Here is a 12,345-nt window from a genome sequence, read left to right on the forward strand (position 1 = left end):
CTGTCAGTCACCAGGGCATGCATGGCCTGCAAAGTCGGCAAACGAAGGTGGGAAATCACACCGAAAATCAAAACCACCCGAGTGCCTGGCAGAGAGGACACAGTGAACATGTGATGATCTCACGTTTTCAGTGAGTAAAACCTTACGTTTGCTGTGCACATGTGTTAAAACTTCAGAATATCCAGTCTCTACTGATATAAAGAAAAAGCCATTCTCTCTTCAGAAACATTACCTTAATATAACAGTCTTTATTCAGCCACAAACTAATTTTTAGCCATCTGATTTGAACAAATTCTTTCCTCCCACGGCATTTGATTGAGGGCACAGCATTGTAGCGAATAATTTATTATCATCATCATTATTTTCCACAACATTTAATACCCTGTTTCTTTCTCCGTGTAGAATATTTTACCCAACAGAAATTCCCAGGAGGAGCCACAGCACATTCCTAACAAAGGTAGAACACTGTCTCCGTTTTTGCTTTCCTACAGGAAAGTTGAACTAATACAAAGTCCGATCCAATCTGCTCTGAAAGCACACGGGACAGTCAGCCCCTGGCGGCCATGACTATTAACACCTCCGTGAAACGAGCGGAGAACAAAACATCAGCCTCTCACCAAACTTCTATGTACCTTTAAATTACTCTTTTAAGCCACTATTTCTTTCGAAGACATTCTTCTGCCTCGGAGGCTGTGAACTCCGGGCTGGTCCCGCAGGACTGTCCCCAGGCAAGCAGAGGCGCCTGTGAAACCGGTGGAGATCTGGGGACAGCAGCCCCTCCGAGACTCCTGGTGGACGAGTCCAGGCGGCTTTCTGATTCACAATCTTGGCTCAACTCAGAAGAGAAGAGGGAAGAGAGACATCCCTGGGGATAGGTGCAGCCTACTTCAGGGCAAGGCTGGCTTTGGGTCCATTCAAGTAGCCCTCCTAACTAGTACAGTTTTCAATACCTTAAATACAGCCTCCGAGACCTTGCTCCTCCGTGATCTTCGAGTGTGGTTGTGTTCCAAACAGTCATGCCACACGTCAAAGGAGTTGGGGCTTCCCAAGGAACAACTCTATGTGGTGTGCTCTGGTTTGATAACCCCATGACAAGAATCTGCAGGAACCTGCTGGCGTCTGGAGCAGATGTCCAGGTTGCAGCGTCCGCATGTCAGGGGCTGGAAATCACACCAGAAAAGCAAAGACCCAGCAGCCTCGACGGACTATTGCTGCAACTGTGGCCCATTCACCACTCAAACGTCCTATATAATATTAAAATGGATTAATGGATGTGGCGGATTTAGCGGTACAAAAACGCTTTATAAAAATACTCCCTGAACTTTTATTTAAAAAAACAAGATGCATGTAAACATCACCTGCAAGTCACAGAAGAACCCTGGAACCTTGCCATCTCATTTCCCAGTGTTTTGCAGTTTTCCGTGGCCGGCTTTCCTTGGAGATATCAGTCTGTTTTCTTCCTGTTAACAGAGTTCCACGGCTGCCTCTGAGTATGAGCCTGTGGTCTGACTGGCAGGAACAATATTATCAGGAGACTTACGATGTGTAAATAGAAGTACATGGACCTAGGAATAAACACACACAAAAGTTATATTTCAAACAAGGACACAAATGGGAGACGTCACACGAACGGGACTGCATCATCTGCAGGGTGAAGAGGAGGCCCTGCTCTCTGAGGGAAGGGGGGAGGCGTGTTTTAACTCAGGCTCATTGTGGTCCACCCCACGATACTGCCTTTGGTGGGGAGAGGGATGGGGATGGACTGAAACTACAAAAGCAGGCAGAGCAGAGCAAGCAGCCCATCCGTGAACAGGCCTGCAACAAAATCTACCCCACCTAGGATGTGATGGCACACCCGTCTGCCCAGTGTCTCCCCACCTGTAATAGCCCCTCAGTTATCAGGTCAAGTGTTGAGGTATCTCAGTACTTAGGTTCAAGTGACCCTTATTATACTTAGTGATGGCCCCAAAGCACAAGAGTAGTGATTCTGGCAATGCAGCTATGCGCAAGGAAAGATGTAAAAATTTACGTGTGCAAAGGGGGAGAAACAGAATATACAGGGTTCGGTGCTCTCCGCAGTTTCAGGCATCCGCTTTGGGTCTTGGAACATAACCCTGTAGATAAAGCACTGTACGTACAAGCATTCACTTGGCTGTAATTTACAAGTTAAAGAAAAAAATTAGACTAAGGGATTTAAAGCTGAGATTTGAAGTCACTATAGAATGAAAACTGACTAGACAGGAAAATGAAACACTTCTGAAATGTAACGTTAAGCAGTGAATGACATACTCAGACAAGGATATGCATACAACTGCGCCTCACTGCTGGAATTAGCCCCGAGGGAGGAAAAGACCTGGGCTGCAACCAGCCCCACCTCCGCGGAAAGACCACGCAGGTTTAATTTCTTTTACAAAGTTTAGTGATTCTCTTAAGAGATCCTGAAAACGCTTTTTGGAGAGACAATCTATAATAGCTGTTGGCAATATGTGGCTGCTTCAATTCAAATTAATTAAAATGAGGTAAAATTGACATTTCATTTTCTCCATCACGCTAGCCAGGTTTTCAAACGCTCAGTGGCCCCATGTGCTGGTGGTCAATGTATTGGACAGTATTTCTGTCACTGTAGAAACGTCTACTAAACAGAGCTGCTGTGGGTAAGGATTTTAAGTTATACATACAGGCATACCTTGGAGACACTGTGGGGTCAGTTTGGACCACAGTGAATTATTTCAATAAGGTAGTCACACAATATTTTTATTCCCCACTGCATTTAAAAGTTATATTTACAACTGTAGTCTATTAAGTATGTACCTTAATTTAAATACACTTTATTGATTTAAAAAAAAATGCTAACCATCCTCTGAGCCTTCAGCACGTCATAGTTTTTTTGCTGGTGGAGGGTCTTTGCTTCAATTTATACAATAGGCAATGTCTGAGCAGCACAATAAAATGAGGCTTGCTTGTGTAAGTGGCTTTGAGAACAAGATAAAACATTAGGTTGAAGCGTCTGAAATTGACAATATTAACAGAAATGTCAACTTTACCCTAAAGAAAGGAGTTTTTGTTTTAATCGTCCAGATTGGCTTCAGAAAGAAGTGGGAATCTACTTAGGGGTCATCTGGATTGATGACTATTTGACTCTTACCCTAGAGCCCTGCCTGGGTGTAGGAATTAGCAGACTTTCATTGCTTACGTGCATGCCATCCCAAATAAGTCACCACTTAGTGTGATCCCCACACAGTAATTTTCTTCCAAAATAACGTGTCCTAAAGAAATGTTCAGTAACTGCACTATTGATCTTGCTGTTAAAGGAACTCAGGTCTAGCACTTACTTGCTGTGTGAGTTTGTTAAGTTACTCACCCTCTCTGAGCCTCCACTTCCTGTAATGACAAATAGGGATACTGACAACTACCTTTCTCTTCTCAGCCCAACAGCCTCTGCCTGGGATTGATTCTGTGTTCTGCACACCCTCAGGTTTCTCAAGTCTTCGGTGCACAGAGCTTCCTCGTATCACCAGGGGCTTGTCTCTGCTGCTGCCTACATTTAGAGCAACACAGTGTTCTACCTCACCCACCACCCTCACCTACGCTGTGCCTGCTTCATTCCTACAATGCAGCTTTCAGGACTTAGCTGAAATGCCACTTCCTCCTAAAAGCCACCCTTGAGGCCCAGTCTGAGTCAGATTCCTGTAACTGTTCTCTTAGATCTTTGTACCATTCACTCATTGTGATATTAGTTTATATTTATAAGTTTGTCAATTACCACCTGACTCTTCTAACAAGCTATGCCCTCCATGAGAGCAGAAATGTGTTCTACAATTTGCTCACTATTTTAGCCCCACCTTCTAGAACAGTGTCCAGCACACTGTAGGTATTAAATAGCATTGAATACAGGCATCTATCTATAATAATAAAAGCATAATATGCTAATTAGACTGAACAGCTGAATGACCTTCCGATATCATTCTGGACATTTTTCCGGATGAAACCATGGCAGCAGGGGCCAAGCAAAGGCAGTTAGGGGCAATCGGGCAGGAAGGTGAGCAGTTAGGGACAATCAGGCAGACAGGCAGGTGAATAATTAGGGGTGATCAGGCAGGCAGGCAGAATGGTTAGGGGTGATCAGGCAGGCGAGCGGTTAGGAGCCAGCAGTCCTGGATTGCAAGAGGGATGTCTGACTGCCGGTTTAGATCCCAGATTGCGAGAGTGTGCAGGCCAGGCTAAGAGAACCTACCCCTAGCCCTCCCCTCTTAACCCCCCCCCCCCCCCGCACGAATTTCATGCACTAAACCTCTAGTTTATAACATAATACATAGATTCCTGGAAAATATCACATTCAGCAGATTCTGTGCTTAAAACACCTGTGCTTATGGAGGGGCACCATATGAAAACAGACATCTCAAAACTTATGAGACTTTGCAACCAGAACAATTAGCACCTAAGCCAACAAGTTGGACAGCCCAGGCAGATGCTCAGTGGAGCTGCAGGCTGCTCAGGGGATGATAAAACACAGGAGGGAAATGGAGCTGTGAGCCGTGGGCTGCCCCAGGTGGAACACGGGGGAGGGAAAGCCAGCTGAGAGCCAGGATGGTGGGGGTGCCTCCTGGAGAGGGAGCCCAGGGAAGGGGTGCTCAATTTCAGATGTCTTAAATAAAGCTGAGTGCCCCCTACTTCTGTAGTGGCTGAAATAAGGGCTCTCTCCTACCCCAGAAATTATCATTCTTTTTCTACTATACTGGAAAAATGTGAATATTAGTAAAACTGAACTGAACTTCCAGGTTATACTGACATAACTCCCATGACCTAATGAGTACTTAGAAACAGTTTTATTGATGAGTGTTGTATAGTTTCCCCTATCTGAAAAAAATCATCCTGTGGCACCCATACTGGGTAGTATCTTTGATCATTTCTGATCAGTGAATCAACTACAGAAAATACCCAACTTACAAATAAGGCATGTTTGCACTGCTTATTTCTAAGTCACTTTTCTGACCATAGCTGTGCTCCAAAGCTACTCTACAAAAGCCTGTGCAAACCATTACATAAATGCAAGCTACCATTTATTGAAAACAAACTGTGTGCCAGGCACCCACGAGTCCTTCCCACATCTGCCTAGTTCAGACCTAACAAAGGTGCTCTGAGGTGGATTCTATTCTTAGCCTCATTTTACAGTTGAGAAAATAAACAGTGAAAGAGGTTAGTAACTGGCCAGAGGTCACACAACCATGTTTTGGGAAGTAGTGGAGAAACACAACTAATTCAACATAAGAATGAAACAAGGAGAGCAAGCAAGAAGAAGTTTGAACAAAGGGCCTGACACCTTTGCCTGAAGGCCTCTTGTCTCTGGTGTGACCCTTCCCCTCCACCCTAAATTCCACCCACTCCCCTCCACAGGTACCATGGGCGACATCAATCCCATGCGCATCCACAGAATTGTCACCTCCCAGACACAGCCTTCTGCAGACCGCTCAGATCAGCCGCCCCAGCCTGGGCAGCACTCCAGCACCTGCCCACTTGTCCTTCTCCTGCGCTCAGAATGGCCCATGGTCCCCAACACAGCCTAGCCCCGGGGGGAAAAGAGGCTAAAGCAGCAGCTTCACCCTCTGAGGAACTCAGATCTGCCCCTTCAAAATCCACTGCCATAAGTGGCCCTCAGTTACGTCACGAATGGCTGAAGAACCTCCCGTCAGCTTTGCTAACGTACTGTTGTTTGTGAGTTGGGATTTTAAAGACGACCATGTCCACTTGATTCTTTCTCTTTTAGAAATCGAAGCCGTATTTAGAAATTGTTGGTACGGGTTGATTCAATTTACCGAGTCCTGTGTCAAACACAGAGAACACACACATTTGCTGGACAGCAGCTGAGAACGCGGGGACTTACTTGTATAAATTGATGGTGGGTTCAACTGCCAGCATGACAAAGGGTGCCACTGTGTAGGAGACGGCCAGCTGAGTGGCAGCCCAGGTGGCCACGTCGTAAGCAACCTTGAGGGCTTTTGAAGAAAGGAAGTAATGTCTACAGTTGTTCCTCACCTGCCGGGCAAAGGGAAGGGTAAAACACACAACTTTTACTCGGTGCAAGCAGGTACACCTTAGGAATGTGAGGTCTCGAAAACACCAACCATCTGAGTCCTATTTTCAACTAAAAATACTATCGTGGCATTTAAAAGTATTTAAAGAACTAAGGAAAAACAATTTTTTCTTCTTTAACATCTCCCAGAGAAGATCACTATTTAAAAAGTTGGCACATATCCTTACAAGACTTTCTACTCCTATATACCCACTTCGTATTTTCAATAGCATCAATATAATATTTTGCCCTAACTGGTTTGGCTCAATGGATAGAGCATCGGCCTGAGGACTGAAGAGTCCCAGGCTCAATCCCAGTCAAGGGCACATGCCTGGATTTCAGTCTCGATCTCCAGGGTGGGGCATGCAGGAGGCAGCCAATCAATGATTCTCACTGATGTTTCTATCTCTCTATCCCTCTCTCCCCCTCTCTGAAATCAATAAAAATATATATTTTTTAAAATAACCTTTTGTCTGCTTTTCTTATAAAGATTTTTAAATTGATTGTTATAGAGGAAGGAAGAGGGAGAATCATCAGTAGGTTTCCTCCTGCACACTCCCGACCAAGGATCAAGCCTGCAACCAGGGCACGTGCCCTGACCAGGAGTCAAACTGCTCGTCTTTTGGTGACTGAGTCGATGTTCAACCAATGGAGCCACACTGGCCAGTGGTTAATAGGTCATGAGGTGGTTGTTGTTGTTTTTCTTTCACATCAGTAAGTATTAATCCCCATTACAATTATAAGTTAATGATAGAAAGTTAGCTTGGGTACCCCCTCCCTGCTATAGTGAACAATTCTGTGATGCTACCCTCGAATACAAATCTCTGCAGTGTTCCTAATTATTTCCTTTGAATAACAGTAATAAATATTAACATTAATAATAAGAGCAGCTCCCATTTACTGAGTGCTTACTGCATGGCAAGCTTGTGCTATTGCTTACCTGTGATTCTCCCGACAAGCCTATTATGTGAGCATCATCATACTCCTTTGACAGACAGACACAGAAATTCTTTGAAATGGAAAATGCTGGTTCAAAAGATATACTCATGTGGAGGTCTTTTGACATGTGATTAGATTTGCTCCAGAAAGATACCTAATCTCCAGATCCGAGAAGCAAAAGGGAGCTGAAACCAAGGCTGATTTATCGGTAGGTCAGCCCCAAAGCAGGGCGGCAGGTGAGTGGACTCCTCTCCTCTTTCTGGGTTCCTCTGGAAAGAAGCCAGAGGTCCATCCATGGTGGGGCAGCATGGGAAAGCATGTAGGAGATTATGTTCCCGAGTCTAAGATACTTCATGCCTCTTTGATTATATTCTCAGTTTGGGGTAAAAAACAAAAAAGGGAATACTCTATGAGCCCTCTCTGCTCCAACCCACCTTACCAATTTGTAAAAGAATGTTTCCAGGCTACCCCACCTCTTCCCAAAACAGCGAGTTTTACATAAATCAATGCTTTTATGCCAGTTGAAATCAATTAAACCAAATACACTTAAAGAAATAATACTCTCAATAAATTAACAAACAAAACTCTAGCCTTTGATTCTTAGTTTGTCCTGCCCTCTGCTTTTCAATGCTCTTTTATAATCCAAGTAGGTATATATATTGGCGAAAAGAAAATGCCTTCCCTGGTGTCTATGCACAAATATGTACGATATATATTTAATTTTTAAAGTGTGCTAATCAGCATGACTGGTAATCAGTTATCCATACTGTTTACAAATATATCCCAATGAACTTTCACCGAACTAAGAATCCCATGGGAAGGGGGAACCTCTTGTTTTTGCTCACTAAGTAGCTTAGCACCTAGAACACTAAAATATTCATAGAACAGATACATTAAAGAATAAGTGAATAGCTTATACAGCTCAACAAATGTCATTTAAAGCTGTCGGCACATGAATAAGAAAGGCCACAATCATTATCATAGGCTGAAATAAAATGAAATATAAAACTTGGCATCTGATAATTATAGCATATTGAATTGTAGTTACTTATATTCATATTCATCTTATTTTTTTTAGGGAAGGCATATTTTTATTCCTTTATTATCCTGCTCTACTGCCAGCAAAAAGTAGGAACAGTCTAGGACAAACTTCCCAAAAAACCTAAAGAACCAAATTTATAAAATCCAAAGGATTTTACACAAACTAATTCAATTGGATCAGCCCTGAGAGTTTGGAGCAATCTCCAACAGCACACAGTTCCTGCAGCTGTGATTTTACTGGCTGCTCACAGACTGAATTATTTCTGGGCTTAGGATAGTGAAATGGAAATGAAGTATAAGTAAAATGAAGTCTTATAAAGACTACATTAATTAACAATCATTGTCACCTGTGATTAGTAGAATGTATAGGTTCACAGTCTTTAATGATTAAAGATGTTTTCATCTCTTAAGTTACTCAATGGTGCTCCTAAAATTCCTTTTCTTTTGCAAACACACTCTGTAAATAATGTGAAAATAAAATGATAAACCATTTGATGACAACAAGCTCCTAGATATGGAAGTATTTCTCTAATGGGAAGACTTCTGTTTGATTTTTTTTCCCAAAAGTTCACTTCTACCCTCTCATCCCATCAACTCCTAAAAGGACTAAGTGACAACAAACATAGGCATTACATTACTAAGGAAAAGACCCCACAACCAAAGCAAGCTTACCGTCCTGGCTGCTACGGTGACGAGGATTCCAGTTAAGAAGGTGAAATAGTACCCAGGGTAGACACCATGCCACAGGGCAGACAGGATGAAGGTGAACACTGTGGGATACCATGGCACACGCTCATAGCACACTCTGTGGAAAGAGGCAGGCACAACCAGCCACAGGTCAAACAAACCAGAAACCTCCAGATACACTGGCATCCTTTCGAATCAGACCCACAGAAATCATTTGCTCCATTCCTGATGACCTGCCTGCCTAACCCTATTCAAGGACTCACAATGCAGTTCAAGCAGCCTGAACTCGAGTTTTCTTGGACACTATCTGTAGGCAGTTCACATGAACTTTTAACCTCCACAGAAGTAAATGATCTGACCCAATTACTCTATCCTATATAATAAAAGGTTAATATGCAAATAGACCAAACGGCAGAACAACTAATCAAAACGTAATATGCTAATGATATGCTAAGGTTGCTCAACTGCTTGCTATGACATGCACTGACCACCAGGAGGCAGATGCTCCCACCAGTAGGTTAGCTGTTGGAATCCAGCTGATTGGTTCTGAGTGAGATGGGCCAGACATGCCCTGGAGCCCTCCTGCAGTTCCTCCCTGGCCTGATCATGCACTGGTGGAGTCCCTCAACCTGGCCTGTGCCCTCTTGCAATCTGAGACCCCAACGAGAGCTGGTTTCAGCCCAACCCCGCAGGTCACTCCCCTTGGGAGAGCGCCCAATGCAGGGCTCATGGCTGGCAAGTGCTGTTGGAGCAGCCTGAGCCTCTCCCAATTGAGACTGATTGGGCGTGAGCCTGTGGCAGGCACAGTGGGGCTGGGATGTGCGGAAGCTGCAGGTAGGAGCTGCAGGCAGCACTGGACTGCTGGTTTTGACCTGATCCCTGCAGGCCACCCAGAGGGACCCCACCCATGCACGATTTCATTACCTGGGCCTCTAGTATCTAATAAAAGCCCAAGTGGTCAGGCTCTGGCCAGCCCCTGCCACCAATGGTCTAATCCACCAGGAATAATTATGGATAAATAAGTGCCATTGGCACTAAAAACCTTTGAATCAGGATAAGGTTCTTTAGAAGCAGATAGTCTCATTTAGTGTAAATTAATTTACCTTTTCAGCCTATCCCCTGTGCCATAACCAGCTCTGAAACCCTTTTCACCTCATTTGGGAATGACTCCTGCCCAAAATCAAAGTGTTGGTTATAGGACCTTTCAGTTCTCACTGTGCCCATTGGATTTCAATCCATGAAGTTGCCTTAAAAAAGTGATATTGTGTGGATTAAGGCACTGTCAGAAAAACACCCTAGAGAACTTTGGTGTCTTTGTTAATTATTAACACCAAGTGGCAGGGGACTTTCTCCCAAGCTCAGTCTGAGAACTGCCAATGCACTGAAAGGCGGCCACTACAAAGTTTACTAAATGAGAGGACCCAAATGGAACATAAAATAGAAACTCAAACAGCTAACACCAACCCTGCACCGTATGGGTTGTCAAAAGTAAATTATTTAAACCCACACTAAGGATTATGGCTCTCTCTTTATGGAAAGACAATGCATTTGGGGAGAAAAACAGGACTGGGACCCCATTTGTATAATGTTGGGGGGTTTTTTTGTTTGTTTTTGTGTGTGTTTTTTTAATGAGAAATTAAATTTGCATAGGTACTTGTTTCTTACCCTCTTTATCTTTTTTATAAGTCAAATCATTTTATATATTTTTTCATTTTTTATGTGCATGCATATATGTTCAGTCATCTTAAAACAAACTCCTAATGGAGACTAAAACTCTTGGTACATTGCGATTACTCAATATTCAAAAATTATTTGCAAAATTAATATCAATATTAAGGATAAATTTTCAAAATTTGCATGTTCAGATAAATTTTCAGACAAGACTGTAGGAGCTTACTTTGCGGGAATTATTATACATTGTCTCTTCTTTTACTCAGTTTTCATCTAAGAAAAATGCTACTTACCAACAGCAGAATCTACAGCTTAGCATTTTTATAATCTCCCTGCATTTATATGATAGGAATATTCACTCGCTAGAGTTTCAAGGATAGTATATTATTCCAGGATACCATATTATCAGTTCCATAATAAGTAATGTTTTTAATTCTGGAATGTGTAGGGAAACAGAAATATCAATAAAAATACAAAGTTTAAAAGCACAGATATCTGGGGTAGCATAAAGCTTTCAATGCTAGGGATAAATGCCAGGATTTCAGGGTTGGATGCTGACAATGTCCGTCTTTGACATCTGATCAACAGGCTCTCCTCTAGGTTAGAGGTGGCGCAGCACAGAGGTGAGAGCCTGGCTCTGCGGATGGTCTGCTTGGGCTCTTATCTTTAATCATTCACTGGGTGAGTTTGGACAAGTTACAGAACCCTTTTTTGCCTCAGTTTGCTCATCTGCAAAATGGGGGTAGTAACTACCAATATCTCATAGGAGTAAATGAGTGCCTGGTACATAGGAATGGCAGGATTAAATGTTTGATATTTTAAAATAAACATGCTCTATTATTTGATCTTCTCAAATCACTATATTTCTACTTTTTTTTACTTAAAGGACATAGATGTTCATGCAAAACAAAAGTGTCAGATGACATTACTACTATTGCTGTTCATCTAACAACTCCCATCTAAACATATCCAGTGCCGTGAGGAATGAGGTCACTTCTGTTTTTCTTACCGCTTTAGCCAAGTAGCTGTCTGAATATTCCAGTTTCCTAGGTACATTTTGAAACTTGTAGCAGTCTAAAAAGAAGAAAGTAACACCTATCATTAGCTTTAAAAATACCCCCAAGTAATGGAAAGTCCTCCACAGAATTTCCCTGGCAGCAGACCACATGTGCTGTTTCACTAGTGACTCCTCGGTCAAGAGTGCATCAGCTGCTCCACTGCAGGCAGGAGCATCCTGATGTTTATGAGACTGACGAACACTTGGCTCGCAAAGTCTCAATTTTTCTCAATTTATTTTCAAATTATAGGAAAACTTGAAGGACTGTTTTGTGGCTTTTCCATCCTCTCTGGCTTAAAAAAAAAAAAAAGTCTTTTTAAGTCATCTGAATTTTAAAACTAAATACCTTAAAAGGGGATGTGCCATAGGAAAAGTTTAATCGTGTGAATTGAGAGCCTTTATGGAGACAGCTGCAATGTTACTGTCATCTTTTCACTGTGATGCCATCTATAAATAAGGTCAGTCCTGTGAAATTATTCTACAAACAGCTGCACAGGTTCAAATGCTTCCCGTTGTAATTAGAATAGTGAGAGATTTTACACATGAAGGAGTCACAATACAGAAAAGAAAGAAATATCACCAAACTGGCAATGACACAAAGAAATCAACCTCTGAGGAAGACACGTTCCAAAATAAGCCATGAACAAGGTTTCCTCGTTTAAAAAAAAAAAAAAAAAAAGGCTGGTTGGTGGTGGAAAGCATGAAACGAACATTCATGAACCAGATGCCTAGTGAAGGTAGAAAGTACAAGTGCCACTTTTTTCCTGTTTCAACCCTAAGGCAATTTTAGATAGGTCACACACTGGCCTAATGTAATATGTTTAGATAGAAAGAAGGAGAGAAGATCATCGGTAGATGTAAATAGACAGATTTTGTATTG

General features: G+C 42.6%; 1 protein-coding gene across 9 annotated transcripts in view; it reads right to left on the reverse strand.

Moving 5' to 3' along the window:
* Positions 1-231: 231 nt before the first annotated feature.
* Positions 232-12,345, reverse strand: part of MBOAT1 (membrane bound O-acyltransferase domain containing 1) — a 98,673-nt gene continuing 86,559 nt past the window's right edge. For 8 of the 9 annotated variants that reach the window (XM_045584322.1, XM_036446150.1, XM_036446148.1 and 5 more), the window contains 4 exons: positions 11,418-11,482; positions 8,723-8,855; positions 5,882-6,033; positions 232-1,565 (listed from right to left, as the gene is read on the reverse strand). In XM_045584322.1, the coding sequence (XP_045440278.1) occupies positions 1,445-1,565; positions 5,882-6,033; positions 8,723-8,855; positions 11,418-11,482 (471 nt within the window). In that variant the 3' untranslated portion in view covers positions 232-1,444. The remainder of the gene's footprint in view (positions 1,566-5,881; positions 6,034-8,722; positions 8,856-11,417; positions 11,483-12,345) is intronic. The other variant, XM_045584321.1, reaches the window with a different exon arrangement.

The sequence above is a fragment of the Pipistrellus kuhlii genome, unplaced genomic scaffold (assembly GCF_014108245.1).
Source record: "Pipistrellus kuhlii isolate mPipKuh1 unplaced genomic scaffold, mPipKuh1.p scaffold_m20_p_2, whole genome shotgun sequence".
Lineage (NCBI taxonomy): Eukaryota > Metazoa > Chordata > Mammalia > Chiroptera > Vespertilionidae > Pipistrellus > Pipistrellus kuhlii.